Source organism: Loxodonta africana, chromosome 12, assembly GCF_030014295.1.
Source record: "Loxodonta africana isolate mLoxAfr1 chromosome 12, mLoxAfr1.hap2, whole genome shotgun sequence".
Lineage (NCBI taxonomy): Eukaryota > Metazoa > Chordata > Mammalia > Proboscidea > Elephantidae > Loxodonta > Loxodonta africana.
Genome location: NC_087353.1, coordinates 94,956,578 through 94,971,717, shown reverse-complemented (window position 1 = coordinate 94,971,717; position 15,140 = coordinate 94,956,578). Strand labels below are relative to the sequence as shown.

The window sequence follows — 15,140 nt, the reverse complement described above, 5'->3', positions numbered from 1 at the left end:
TAAACCTCTAAATAAAGGAACCAAATCCCATGAAATGCATGGTTGTGCATAAGTGGCCTCAGCAGCTACTCTTTTTTTTTTTTTTTGTCCTTGCTCTAAATATATCTATCACACAACTTTTGGCAATTCACCTTTTTATAGGTGTACAAAATATTGACAGCAAGTACAGTAAACTTCTGTGCATCCTACCATTAATTAGTGTGATTTTTTAGTCATTGTTATCATTTGATTTCTTGACTGCCACTTCCATAGGTGTTGATCGTGGGTCCAAATAAAATGAAATCCTTGAGAAGTTGGATATTTTCTCCATTTATCATGATGTTTATTGTTCCAGTTGTGAGGGTTTTTGTTTTCTTTATGTTGAGGTAAGTTCTCCTCACTTTCAGCAATCAGAGCAGGGGGCGGTGATTAGCTGGGAGAGGCCACAAGGGAACTTCCCAGAATAATGAAAATATTCCATGTCTTCATTGGCATGGTGGTTACATGGGTATATAAACTCACCGAAGTGTGCACTTTTGACCTGTGTGTTCCACTGTATGTAAACATTTTGTTGTAGTTGTTAGCTGCTGTTGAGTCTGCTCCTGGTTCATGGTACCCCCACTTGTTACAGAGTAGAACTGCTCCATAGAGTTTTGTTGTTGTTGTTGCTATAATCAGTTTGCCAGACCTTTCTTCCACAGAGCTTCTGGGTGGATTCAAACTGCCCACCTTAAGGTTAGCAGCTGAGCACTTAACTTTCCTGCCACTCAGGCTCTCGTGTATACTACCTGATAATAAAAAAGTTCCATAATAACAGAATTTCAAATTCTTGTGGACTCCAGACTTTCTGGAGCTATTGAAGCTGGATGAACCCTCAAAACTATTGCCCTGAGATAATCTTTAAATCTTAAACCAAAAAATATTCTATGTGTCTTCTTTAGATCAAATAATAGCGTAGCTTAATTAATAAAGAATGTCTGCCTTGAGTATTGTGCTCTTTTAAGAACTATCTATATACGAAGAAATTGACAACAGTGACTTGAAAGGTTAGCTAGGAAGCTTAGCGGGCAGTGAGTTTATATTAATGGGGAAGGAACAACTCGGAAAAGGAAGGCAAGAGTGGATGCACAACTTGAAGAATGTAATCAACGTCACTGAATTGTATGTGTAGAAATTGTTGAATTGGTGTATGTTCTGCCACGTTTATTTTCAACGATGACAACAAAAATAAAATGAATTATTTTTTTTAAAAGTTCCATGGACACATCTCTGAAATTTCCTGGAAGTTGGAGCACCCAGCCCACTTACCTCTCAGGACAGAACTCCTCGGGCTCAGGCCAGTACTCAGAATTGTGATTCAGAACATAGGTGGGAATGACCACCATCGTTCCCTTGGGGATGGTCACCCCGTTGATCTCAACAGTCTTCTTGCAGACCCTCTCCAGACGTCCCCCCAGAGGGAAGAGCCGTAGAGTCTCATTTACCACCATATCCAGATACTCCATCTGGAAGAGGACCTCGTAGGTCGGGTCTGCCTGCAGGATAGAAGAGTTTATTTATGTATTGTCATTTTTAAAAAAATTTTGGTGAAAATATATACAGTCATACACCATTTTGATAATTTCTACAAGTACTACTCAGTGACGTGATGAATCTGCAAAACATCTTACAACAAGGATGAATCTGGAGGGCATTATGCTGCGTCAAATAAGTCAATCACAAAAGAACTAATATAGTATGAAACCAATATTATAAAAACCCATGAAAAGGTTTACACACAGAAATAAAGAATCTTTAATGGTTACGAGATAGGGGATAGGTGGGGAGGGAAAAACACTAGCTAGACTGTAAAAAAAAAATAAGTTATAACTTTGGCGAAGGGTAAGACAGTACACAATACTGGGGAAATCAACACGACTTTAACAAGGGAAAGTTACAGAGTCCCATCTGAGGGACTGAGTTAGTGGACTGAGGGCTAGAGACCATGGTCTCAGAGGACATCTAGCTCAACTGGCATAACATAGTTTATAAAGAAAATGTTCTGCATCCTACTTTGGTGAGTAGCATCTGGGGTCTTAACAGCTTGTAAGCAAACAGTCATCTAAGATACATCTACTGGTACCATCCCAACTGGAGCAAAGGAAAATGAAGAAAACCAAAGACACAAGGGAAACATTAGTCCAAAGGACTAATGGACCACAACTACCACAGCCTCCATCAGAATGAGTTCAGAACAGCTAGATAGTGCCTGGCTACCACCACTGACTGTTCTGACAAGCAACACAATAGAGGGTCCCAGATGGAGTGGGAGAAAAATGCAGAGCAAAACTCAAACTCATAAAAAAAAAGACCAGATTTACTGGTCTGATAGAGACTGCAGAAACCCTGAGAGTATGGTCCCCAGATACCCTTTTAACTCAGTACTGAAGTCCCTCTGATGTTCACCCTTCAGCCAAAGATTAGATAGGCCTATAAAACAAACAATGACACATAGTTCAAACATGTATAGAAGGCTAAATGGACACACCAGCCCAAAAGCAAAGACGAGAAGGCAGGAAGGGACAGGAAAACTGAATGAATGGAAAAGGGGAACCCAAGGAGAAGGGGAAAATGTTGACACATCACGGGGTTGGCAACCAAAGTCACAAAACAATATGTGTATTAATTGTTTAATGAGAAACTAATTTTCTCTTTAACCTTTCACCTAAGACGCAATTAAATAAAAAATCACCTCCTCAGAGGCGCCTTCTGTGAACATTTGATCTCAACCCAACCCCATCCCCACCCTCTGCCCATTCCACAATCTCTGACCTGTTGTCCTCTTCTGTTTTCTTCACTGTACTTATCACCGTCTGAATTTATCTCGCTCATTCATTGATTTGCTTGTTCATTGCCTGTCTGCCTCCTCCCACCCAGAAGCAGCTACACAACAAGCACAGGCAGCACACCCATGAACTCGTCCCCATTCCCAACCATCACAACAGTAATGAGAGCTCCTTGTTACCAGAGTCCTGGTCTAGCTGTCCACCACTATCTCCCTGACACTTAGCATGAACACTCAAAGTGTTCAACGAAGAGTTGCTGAATACGTGGAGGTCAGGCCACTTTGCACATATTATGTAATTTCAAGGCATTCTTAACTGCTCTACATTTTCATTCCTGCCTTCCTAATTAACTCTTTGGAGGCAGGATTTGTATTTTATCCTGTTCCTTTGAGATTCTGGAGTCAGCATCTGGTGTCTGATAACACATACGCAGCGGCCCAAGGACCTTAGCATCTCCCCTTCTGGGGGATATTCTAGGGTTTAGACTTGAAATGTGAGATTAAGAAGCCAGGATTGTTGGCCCCATGGAGACTCCCAGGCCATGTCACCTTGTTGGGCAAGGCACTGTCTATCTCCTCTTGAAGCCTCTCTTGCACCTCAGGATGAGTAGCAAGGTTGTAAGATATGAAGCTGAGGGTTAAGCTTGAGGTCTCATAGCCAGCAAAAATAAAGGTGATGACTTGAGCAGCAATCTCCATGTCTGTCAAAGCTTTGAGGAAAAAAACCAAAATGGCACCATTAACAGATGTAGAAATAACATATCAGATTCTGGGTACCTCCCTGGACCACGAACCTAGAGAGAAGTTTCCTTCTTGTATGTTCCTGATTATTGGGCCATAAGAATTCTACTGTCCCTCTTCTGTTCTTGTGAAATGCCAAAATGAGAAAGAAGAAAGGAGTTGGGAAGCAGAAGCACTTAGGAGTAGATGGGCAATCATCCCACAAAGTTTAGCTGGAAGGTGAGGAACTGGTGAAGGTTCCTGCTAGGAGAGGGTAGTAGAAAGAGATCAAAGGCTAATGGCATTTTGTGAGCAGAAGACTAGAGATAATGAAAGTCAACCTCATTTTACAGATGAGAATGATGACACCAGAGGCAAGAGGTGACTTAGGCAAGGTCATGGTGAAGTAGAAGCTGACCCAGATCTTTTAGTATGAGGTAGGTTTTTAATAGGTAGCCTGGGTGGTGCGAACAGCTAAGTGCTCAACTACTAGCCTAAAGCTTGGCAGTTCAATTCCACCCAGGCACACCTCGAAAGACAGGCCTGACAATCTGCTTCCAAAAGGCCACAGCCTTGAAAACCCTATGGAACAGTTCTACTTTGCACACATGGGGTCGACATGAATTGGAATCAACTCCACAGCGACTAACAGTAACAATCTCATGTTTTTAACGGAAGAACTTGGTGTTTATCACCGGTATTGTAGTGACTTATTCTTGGAAATTACTAATGGTCTCTTATGCGAAGGCTTCAAGGATGGCCTCGAGTTAGCCTGGAGGCAGGACCCTGAGTACCTTTAGAGTGTTACCTGTAGGGGACTGGTTTGCCTCGCTGGATTCTGGGCTGCCCGTGGCCTGGGAATCGATCATTAGCTGTAGCAAATCCACACAGTCCTGGAACAGAGAGCCAGAGAAGGGAGATAAGCGAGGCTCACATAGCCTAATAGCTACTTGAGTCTTAGATATCGCTCATGGCTTCTACAAAAAGAGAGGCCACTCCTGTGGTTCCCAAGCTATAGCCCATGTCACATCTGGGAACTTGTTCGAGCAAAGCCATAAGGTTAGTCACCTCCTCCTCTCGTCTGCATCTCACGCGCTGGCATCTCCCACTCCACTCATTTTTAGAGCTTGCCTTAGTCAAAAATACTAAAGTAGAAATTTCTAAAATTATGCTGACGTTCCAAATTATATTTTTAGATTTGCGTATATTTTTGAAAATTCAAAAATGTTATACAGTGATTCATAATCCAATACATAAAGATACATGCTATTGTTCTATGGTATTTTTGTATGTGTCTTTGCAGCCCTTTAGCAAGCATTGCTTACTTAGATAAGCTCGCACTCTGTACAATGTTGTATTTTGGTATTTACCATCTAGCATTATGGTTAGGGCATTTCTCCATGCCCTAAGAAATTATTCAGCACATAGTTTACAGGACCTGTATAAGATTCTATCATACGAGTATGCCATCATTTCTATCACTCATCTTATTTTGCCAATAATGCTCCGATGAACAAAATTTCTTGAGAATTTTTTTGTACACTGTTCTCATTATTATACCGGAATAGATTGATTTTTTTTTAAGTGGAATCCAGGTTAAGGTTGGGAATCATTAAGACTTTTGATCCATATTGCCTGTTTTCTAGAGAGTTCGAACCAATGTTTAGTCCCACTAATGGTGCCCATACCTCTGACTCCTGACAATATCACGTATTATTATTTTTAAATTCTAATTTGATAGAAAATAAGCTATAAGCTTCTTTTAATTCACATGTTTTTGGTTATTACTGAGGTTGAAAGCTTTCCCATGTATTTATTTGCATTTTTAGGAATGTCTTGGAATTTTTCTTATTGATTTGCAGAGCTCTTCGTAATTAAGTCTACTGACACTTCATTTGTCATATTTGCTACAGACATTTTGTTCCACTTGATATTTGCATTTTTAATAAAGTAGACAAATATCGTCCTTAATTTCTTCTCTTGTCCCTCTTTGCAGCCTTCTTTCCTTCTTCAGAGTGGGTTTCCGTATGCTCTCCTCTTCCTTTCCAGAAAGGGTCATGTTTGGGTTAAAAAAAAAAAACCCAAACTAGTTGCCATCAAGTCAATTCCAACTCACAGCAATCCCACGTGTGTCAGAGTACAGCTTGCTCCATAGGGTTTTCAGTGGCTGTGATCTTTCAGAACTAGACAGCCAGGCATTTTTCTGAAGTGCCTCTGAATCGGTTCAAACCACCAGCTTTTTGGTTAGTAGCCAAGTGCTTAGCCATTACTTCACCAGAGCTCCTTCTGTGGTTGAGTGAAACAAACAAACAAACAAACAAAACCCACTGCCATTGAGTCGATTCTGACTTGTAGTGACCCCATAGGGTTCCAAGGCTGTAAATCTATACGGAAGCGGACAGCTACATCTCTCTCCCACAGAGCGGCTGGTGGTATTAAACTGCCAACCTTTCAATTATCAGTTGATCGCTTTAGCCCAAAACCAAACCTGTTGCTGTTGAGACAATTCTGACTCATAGGTAGGACCTATACATAAATTCGTGTTCAGGAAGCCTGGGCTGTGGGGAAACATCATGGAATCTGGAGCCTCCAGACCCGAACTCAAATACCACCCCTCTACTCGCTTGCTGTTTAAGTTTGCTCAGGTCATATAACTTATCTGAACAACGGATAAACTTGTACAAAATGTCAATTTGGAGATAACACTGTGAAAATGCCTATCAAAACACCTGTATACGTATGAACCCATAGAAGTTATTTTTCTTTTTTTCTTAATAAGAAATTTGCTCATGGGGGCATTATTTGCAAAAAAAAAAAAAAGAATCGAAAGAAGAGTTATATAAATGCTGGCATACTCGCATAATGGAATCTTAGACAGATATTGTAAATTATATGTTGAAGAATTGCTTCAGTTTGCCCTCTAGTTGATTCCGACTCCTGGCAACTTCATATATGTCAGATTAAAACTGTGCTCCATAGGGTTTTCAGGGAAGTAAATCAACAATCCTTTCTTGCGAGGCATCTCGGAGTGTCATCTTTGGTAACAGCCCACAGATTAATTTGTTAGTCCATGAGAAAAAGGCCATAAGAAGTTATTTCTTTTTTCATGATGAGATACCAATGACTGGAAATGGCTTCATGGATAACTCCATCCAAGGACGTGTGCATTTAAATAATGGACCACAACCTAAGCCTAGAGGAGGATGCTCCAGCAGTAAGTGGTGGGCATCAGTGGCAGGCTGGGGTACAAGATTCATTGATAAAATCTCTTAGGTCTTAGATTATTGCTTTCTGAGCAAACACAGAGTGACGTCACAGACATCCACACAAACAAACTCCACAATCCAACCCACCCTACAGAAGAGTGTTTTTGTTCTTCCACACATCATCCCCTCTCTCTGCTTTTGGTCGAAATTTGACAAATGAGAGAACTTTGGACCCAAGACACATCCATTCTTCTCTACAGACATGATTAGCCCCAGGAACATCGACGGTGAGTACTGCTGAGTAGCCAGGGATCTCAACTGTCTGGGTTTAATCTCGTCTGTCACAAGTCTTTGAAAAAGTCAGAAGTTGAACCCCTGTATCCTCAATTTTTCTGCCTTACTACTACCAGCCTACCTGCTATCTGGTACCACTAGCAAGGCACAGTCCACCTGGCTGCCATCTTGTCTTGATCTTTGTTTATGACAAAACTTTTTCTACAAAATGGGCAGGGATTATGTCCACTTGTTTCTTGCTTAATCTAACATCACAACAACCCACCTTCAACTCTAGACAGTCCAACTCTGTGTCCTGCTTCTCTGCTTTTTGGCCTGCTACCCCTGAAACTGGGCTGCCCAGGCCAGTCAAATTCTACCTGGATCATTAACCTTTAGGTTAAGTTCTAGAGATTTAGATAGTTCTGGGTGAAAACAAGAGCTAACCCTTAAAGCATGTAGTTTGACTGAACAGGCATGTGAGAACCACCCAGGGAGATGCACCTCTGTGACCTCAGGTTGGTGTCTGGATGGTGGAACTAGTGGAACCCCGTAGGTGAGGAGCCCTGGGCTTACCCTGCATCCACTTGCTTGCCGTTGCTCCTTAAGACGCTGGGTTACATTCACAAAGAAGTCACGCTCCTTCCAGGAAAGCAGAGACACATCCATCCTTTCCAGCAATGGCACAAGGAAAGGGAACAACTCTGAGGGGGTAGGGGGGTGTGAGAAAGGAAAACATCGGTAGATTCCGAACAGGGCCACCCAGAGCAGAACGCAAATCTCATATGGGACCCATGGGATCTTGGGAGGGGAAGCTATTAGGGATGTGAGATTTCGGAAACCACTCCCCCCACCCCCAGAAATAGAATATGAATAACTGTGCATAAAAATAAGAATAGCTGCCATTAATGCATTAAGTGCCGAGCACCTGCTCTGTGCCAAGGGCTTCACATCCATTGCCTCATTCAGCACTCCCAAGTCTCAGGGATAATTTCCATTATTATATCCATTTTACAGATGAACAAACCAAGGTGAGAACTTGCTCAAGGTCACACTGTGAAAAAGAGACAGGGCCAGGACTCTAGCCCAGCCTGTCTGAGTCTAAAATCTACCCTGGGAGCATTACACCTCTTATGGCCTCTCCCACATATATTGCTTTTAATCACAATTCTCATGTCCATGACTGGACAGAATGACAGGCTATCTGAGCTTAAATATGATGTTGGCAGGGTGAGAATGTGAGCCAATGTGAAAGCGGTCTGGAAGTAAACAGGTCTGTCAAGACCAACATGCTATTAATGAAATGCTTTTATTGTCCACACAACCTCCTCACTCACCAGAGAACAATGCCACTTATAGACAGAAGAGGCTCGCTCTTCTGCACTTAGGGGTGTGCAGAACAATCCATAGTGGAACAGAAAAACAGTCTTCAAAACTTCTCTCTACATTATTTTTATTTCATCCTGTAAAAATATCTCCTGGCAGGTATGTTTTATTATGTGTGTGTTATGGTTTGAATCGTGTCCCCCAAAAATGTGTGTCAACTTGACTAGGCCATGATTCCCTGTATAGTGTAATTGTCCACCATGTTGTGATCTGATGTGATTATTCTCTGTGTTAAATCCTACCTCTATGATGTTAATGAGGCAGGATTAGAGGCAGTTATGTTAATGAGGCAGGACTCAATCTACAAAAATAGGTTATATCTTGAGTCAGTTTCTTTTGAGATATAAAAGGGAGAAGCGAGCAGCAAGATGGGAGCTGAGCCTGTCTGGGATGATCCTAGACCAGGAGAAGATTGATGATACGATCTTCCCCCAGAACCAACAGAGAGAGAAAGCCTTCCCCTGAGTTGGCATCCTGAATTCGGACTTCTAGCCTCCTAGTCTGTGAGAGAATAAATTTCTCTTTGTTAAAGCCATCCACTTGTGGTATTTCTGTTATAGCAGCACTAGATAACTAAGACAGTACATATTAGCATAGTCACACATATATATGCTTCATCAACAAATAAATATACATACGTGTTTGTGATGCATCTTCAAAAACTTGTTGCTCATATGAGTATGCAATCAAAAGAGCTGGGAGACCCTAGAATATACTGGGGTTGTGTATTAAGGATTTGATCTATTTTAAAAATATTTCAATCTACTCTTGCAAAACCATACTGTAGTAAATGAATGCAGTTTTCTAGTGATGTGGACTGTTTACTGTGTTTATTTCATACACCTTAGCTTATCTGACCCTCTCAGCAACCCCATCGGTGGAGCAGTGGAGGGCAAAGTACATGGAAATGTGGCATGTTGAAAGATGGCCAAAGGTCAAAGCTGAGTGTGTTAATGTTGCATTTTGATGGGGAAAGAGGTCCTTGTACCTATGAGGAAGATCAGGGGGTTATTAAAAGGGAAGGAGATCAACTTCTTAACGTGGTGGTGAAGAATATCATCCGGGTTGTTGATGGAATCAATGTCCACACCAAAGGAAGTGCTGGCGATGACATCCAGACTGTAGGCTCCAAAAATCCTGGATTGGAAAAGATGACTTAAAGATGTAAGAAAATCAGACAGAGTAAGCAAAGGCTTCAAGTGCCAACTCGTGAGTCCTGAACCCAACTCAGTGTCAGACTCACTGGGCAAAATAGAATAAACCAAACCTTCCTAACATCATTGAGTACCTGCAGTATAAGGGTTCTGCTGGGTATGGTGAGGATATGGACAGTAAAATTAGAAATGAATATTGGAGGATCAATTAGAGAGCAACTAAGTTCTCATCTGCAGTGTGTTGGCTGTCTGCTTTTTGAACAAACAGCTAAAGAAGGAATGAATCATGAAAGTTAGCCATTAGAAAGTGGTTCGTGGAAGAGGGAAAATACGAGTCCAGGCTTAAAGGTGGAAGAGAATTTAGATAAGTGAAAAGAACAAGAAAGCATGGTGAGCATTATCTGTCATGTGTTGTTAGGTGCCATTGAGTCAGTTCCAGCTCATAGTGACCCTGTGTATTACAGAATGAAACATTGCCAGGTCCTGCGCCATGCTCATAATCATTGCTATACTTGAGCCCATTGTTGCAGCCATTGTGTCAATCCATCACTTTGAAGGTCTTCCTCTTTTCCAATGACCCCATACTCTACCAAGCATGATGTCCTCCTCCAGGGACTGATCCCTCCTGACAACATGTCCAAAGTATGTAAGACACAGTCTCGCCATCCTTGCTTCTAAGGATCATTCTGGCTGTACTTCTTCCAAGACAGATTTTTCATTCTTTTCACAGGCCATGGTATATTCAATATTCTTTGCCAACTCCACAATTCAAAGGCATGAATTGTTCTTCAGCCTTCCTTATTCACTGTCCAGCTTTCACATGCTTATGGTGCAATTGAAAACATCATGGCTTGGGTCAGGTGCACCTTAGTCTTCAAGGTGACACCTTTGCCTTTCAACACTTTAAAGAAGTCCTTTGCAGCAGATTTGCCCAATGCAATGTATCTTTTGATTTCTTGACTGCTGCTTCCATGGGTGTTTATTGTGGATCCAAGTAAAATGAAACCCTTGACAACTTCAATCTTTTCTCCGTTTATCATGATGTGGCTTATCGGTCCAGTTGTGAGGATTTAGAGACCATCTCAAGAATAGATTTGATGCACTGAACACTAATGACCGAAGACCAGACAAGTTGTGGAATGACATCAGAGACATGATACATGAAGAAAGTGAGAGGTCATTGAAAAGACAGGAAAGAAAGAAAAGACCAAGAGGGATGTCAGGGAAAATTCTGAAACTTGCTCCTAAGCATTGAGCAGCTAAAGCAAAAGGAAGAAATGATGAAATAAAAGAACTGAACAGAAGATTTCAAAGGGTGGCTCAAGAAGACAAAGTAAAGTATTATAATGACACGTGCAAAGAGCTGGAGATAGTAAACCAAAAGGGAAAAACACACCTGGCATTTCTCAAGCTGAAAGAACTGAAGAAAAAATTCAAACCTTGAGTTGCAATAGTAAAGGATTCTATGGGGAAAAGATTAAACAATGCAGGAAGCATCAAAAGAAGATGGAAGAAATACACAGAATCATTATACCAAAAAGAATTAGTCAACGTCAAACCATTTCAAGAGGTGGCGTATGATTAGGATCTGATGGTCCAAGCTGCACCGAAGGCACTGGCGAAAAACAAGGCTCCAGGAATTGACAGAACATCAGCTGAAATGTTTCAACAAACAGATGCAGCACTGGACGCGCTCACTCGTCTACACCAAGAAATTTGGAAGACAGCTACCTGGGCAACCACCTGGAAGAGGTCCCTATTTATGCCTATTCCCAAGAAAGATGATCCAAGCGAATGCAGATATTATCGAACAATATCATTAATATCACACACAAGCAAAATTTTGCTGAAAATCACTCAAAAGCAGTTGCATCAGTATATCAACAGGGAACTGCCAGAAATTCAGGCCAGATTCAGAGGTGGACATGGAATCAGGGATATCATTGCTGATGTCAGATGGATTTGGCTGAAGGCAGAGAATGCTAGAAGGATGTTGACATGTGTTTTATTGACTATGCAAAGACATTCGACTGTGTGGATCATAACAAATTATGGATGACATCGTTGAGAGTGAGAATTCCAGAACACTTAATTGTGCTCATGAGGAACCTGTACATAGATCAAGAGGCAGTTGTTCGGACAGAACAAGGGGATTCCGAGTGCTTAAAGTCAGGAAAGGTATGTGTCAGGGTTGTATCTTTTCACCATACGTATGCAATCTGTATGCTGAACGAATAATCCGAGAAGCTGGACTCTACGAAGAAGAATGGAGCATCAGGATTGGAGGAAGACTCATTAACAACTTGCGTTATGTAGATGACACAACCTTGCTTGCTGAACGTGAAGATGACTTGAAGCACTTACTAATGAAGATCAAAGACCACGGTGTTCAGTATGCATTACACCTCAACATAAAAACTCATTTGTCATAGAGAAATGCAAATTAAAGACACAATAAGATACCTCTACACAGCCACCAGAATGACTAAAGTGAAAATGACCGACAATATTAAGTGTTGACAAGGATGAAGAGCAAGTGGGACTCTCACATATTGCTGGTGCAAATGCAAAAGGGAACTGCAATTTTGGAAAACAGTTATGCAGTTTCTGCCAAACCAATCACATGCAGACCCCCTATGACCCAGTAATTCCACTCCTCAGAATACACCCCCAGAAAATGAGAGCTTATATCCACTAAAAGATATATACTAGAATATGCACAGGAATTTTAATTCTAACAGCCCAAAACTGGAAACTGTCAAGCATTCATTAACAGTAGAATGAATAAACAAATCCTGGTGTATTCATAGAAGGAAATACTAACAATAATGAAAACAAATGAACAACTACACTCACCATTAATTTCACAGAGATAATGTTGAGCAAAGGGGGCCAGAAACAAAAGCCTACTACTACATGATTACTTTTGCATAAAGTTCAAAAAAAGTAAAACTCATCTAGAGTGATAGCGGTGGAGGAGTAGTACCCTGGCGAAAGTAAGGGCAGGAGTACAAGGAAAACTTCTGGAATGCCAGAAATATTCTATATCTTAATCTGGTTTGTGTTTACACAGGTGAGTCGTTGTTGGGTGCCGCTGAGTCAATCCTGACTCATAGCGACTCTCTGTGACAGAGTATAACTGCCCCATATGGTTTCCCAGGCTTTAATTTTTGCGGGATCAGATCACCAGGTCTTTCTCCCATGTTGCTGGTGGGTGGGTTTCAACTGCCAACTTTTCGGTTAACAGCTGGGCTCTTTGACCACTGTGCCACCAGGGCTCCTTTGCAGGTGAGCACATATGTAAAAATTCACCAGACTGTACACTTTAGATCTGTGTAGATTCTCATTCTTACAATAACTTTGGGAAGCAGAATATACATTTTTGCAAAATCTTTGTCTAAGCCACTGTCTCTTCCTCCCTTCTCCATCCCATCACTAGGGAAAATGCTTTGAAATGATCAGTATTCCGAAAGAAAATTGTCCTTCCCTCAAAGTTTCATTGAACAAGATGTGTTTTGGAGATTTGAAATATGTAGATTTATTTTGTTATAAAACAATGCCCTGTACTTGAGGACACTGAGCCAGCCGGTCAATGCCTATGTTGAAAGCTGCTTTAAGACTCAGAAAACCATGGACAGAAGCTACAGCAATTCAGCACACATATACGGTGTTATTGGACAAAGAAAGACCAGCAGGACCCCAGCCAGAGGGCCGAAGTGAGGCCAGGGCCCACGCCTCTCCTCTTGCTAATTTAACAGAAGAAACAGAGGTTGAGAGGGGCTGAGTAGGGGCATCAAGTTTGAGATGCACAGGAGCCGCTCAGAAAATACTCAGATGTTGAATGAATGAAGGGAGACGATGCAGATGGTGTCAAAGGCTCCCTCTATGTTTTTCCTCCTTTCTGCTAAGCAGCCTGGAGCCAATGCTGGGTAAGTAGTCCAAGTTGCAGGGCTTGTCATTCATTGCCCTTCAGCTTTTAGTTCGTACCCTTGGCCTCCCTCAAGGACATCCCATGGTGGCCCCCTGTGGACACATTCCTATCCCTTCTTCTTATCTTCAGTCAGTGCTGCCTCTAAGAGATGAGCTTCCATTTATTCTTACTAAAATGCTAAGCCTGCCTGGGGGAGGAGGGATAAAGGATGCCATGAGGTGAGAGAAGGGTTTGTATTTTAATAGGAATCTGATCTTGGCTCAGGCTTTTGAGGGATAGAAGACTTCCAGGCTGTGAAGGCCCAGCGTCTGGGCAGCCAGACAGGATGCAGCTAGTACAGCCAGACCTGCCTCCATGCTCCATGGCCTGGCCTGTAGCTGCATGTAGTTAGCCCATGACTGAGGCTTTGGACCATCATTTTAGTGCTAGCAAAATACTTCCATATTTTTTATACCTGTTCTAAATTCATTTAGACTCTGGGCCTTTTAGCCCGTGCTGATAACGAGCAGGGCTGGGAAAAGGCCAACGGGGTTTATCTTGCTTCATACTGTTGCAGTTGTTAGGTGCCATCCAGTCAATTTCAACTCATGGCGACCCCATGTGATACGGTGGAACTGCCCCGTAGGTTTTTGTTGGCCGTAATATTTATAGAAGCAGATTGCCAGTTCTTTCTCCCACGGAGTTGCTGGGTAGATTTGAACCGACAACCTTATGGTTAGTAGCCAAGCCCTTAACTATTTCACCACTGGGGCGCCTTCGCTTCACACTATCTTCTATAAAAAGAGGGGGAGAAGAACATCCTGAATATTTATGCCTGGGCTCCTAACCAAAGCCCCATACATTCATCTTGCTCTGATCCCCAGACACTATGAAGAGGCTACCACATTGCCACTCCTCCCCTAGGGCCATACTCACTCTGTCATGTTCACTGCCTCAGCCCGGGCTTTCTTCTCAAGGTTTTGCACCAGCATGTCTGCATGGTGTTTGATGAGGGGAAACATCTGGAGAACAATAATAGCCATTTGCATTCAGGCATCGATGTATCCAAAGGAACAAAGCAAAAAAAAAAACCCCATTGCCATTGAGCTGCTCCCGACTCATGGTGACCCCATGTGTTACAGAGTAGAACTGCACTCCAAAGGGTTATCTTGGCTGTAATCTTTACAGAAGCAGATCACCACGACTTTTTTTTTTTCACGGAGCTACTGAATGGGTTCGAATCGCCAACCTATCAGTTAGTAGTTGAATGCCAACCGTTTGCACCACCCAGGGACCTATCCATAAAAAACAAATATCCATAACCAGCCCCAAAATAAACATTTGGGTGTATCTACTATAAAGACCTCAGTTAATCAGAACTGTTGAAGCAAAGGAAGGTTCAGGATAATTAAAAGAGGAAAGGGGTGTTCTGATTAATGAGATGGAACAAGAGAAGGATTTTTGTTTCACTGTGGTTCTTAGAATCTTTCTGAAGCTTGAATTCATTTTCTCGCTTTTGTAATTCAGGTCCATGAATATAAATCTTTCTTAGATGTGGGACTTAAGAATCGTCTTAGTGTTATCAATCACCATGCAGGACAGGAAATTGGCTGGATCTCTGGTTGGAAGGACAGCCTTGGTACAGCGGGAAGTGTTGAATAACCAGCTCTCCGAGGGTAAAAGCCTTG

The 15,140-nt window shown here is 42.0% G+C and overlaps 1 protein-coding gene across 1 annotated transcript in view; it reads right to left on the bottom strand.

Annotated features, from left to right (window-relative positions):
- Positions 1-15,140, bottom strand: part of LOC100658511 (cytochrome P450 3A21-like) — a 37,878-nt gene that overhangs the window by 8,343 nt on the left and 14,395 nt on the right. The window contains exons 6-11 of the mRNA XM_010596265.2: positions 14,389-14,474; positions 9,377-9,525; positions 7,579-7,706; positions 4,332-4,416; positions 3,353-3,513; positions 1,288-1,514 (exon numbers count right to left, since the gene is read on the bottom strand). Of these exons, the coding sequence (XP_010594567.2) occupies positions 1,288-1,514; positions 3,353-3,513; positions 4,332-4,416; positions 7,579-7,706; positions 9,377-9,525; positions 14,389-14,474 (836 nt within the window). The remainder of the gene's footprint in view (positions 1-1,287; positions 1,515-3,352; positions 3,514-4,331; positions 4,417-7,578; positions 7,707-9,376; positions 9,526-14,388; positions 14,475-15,140) is intronic.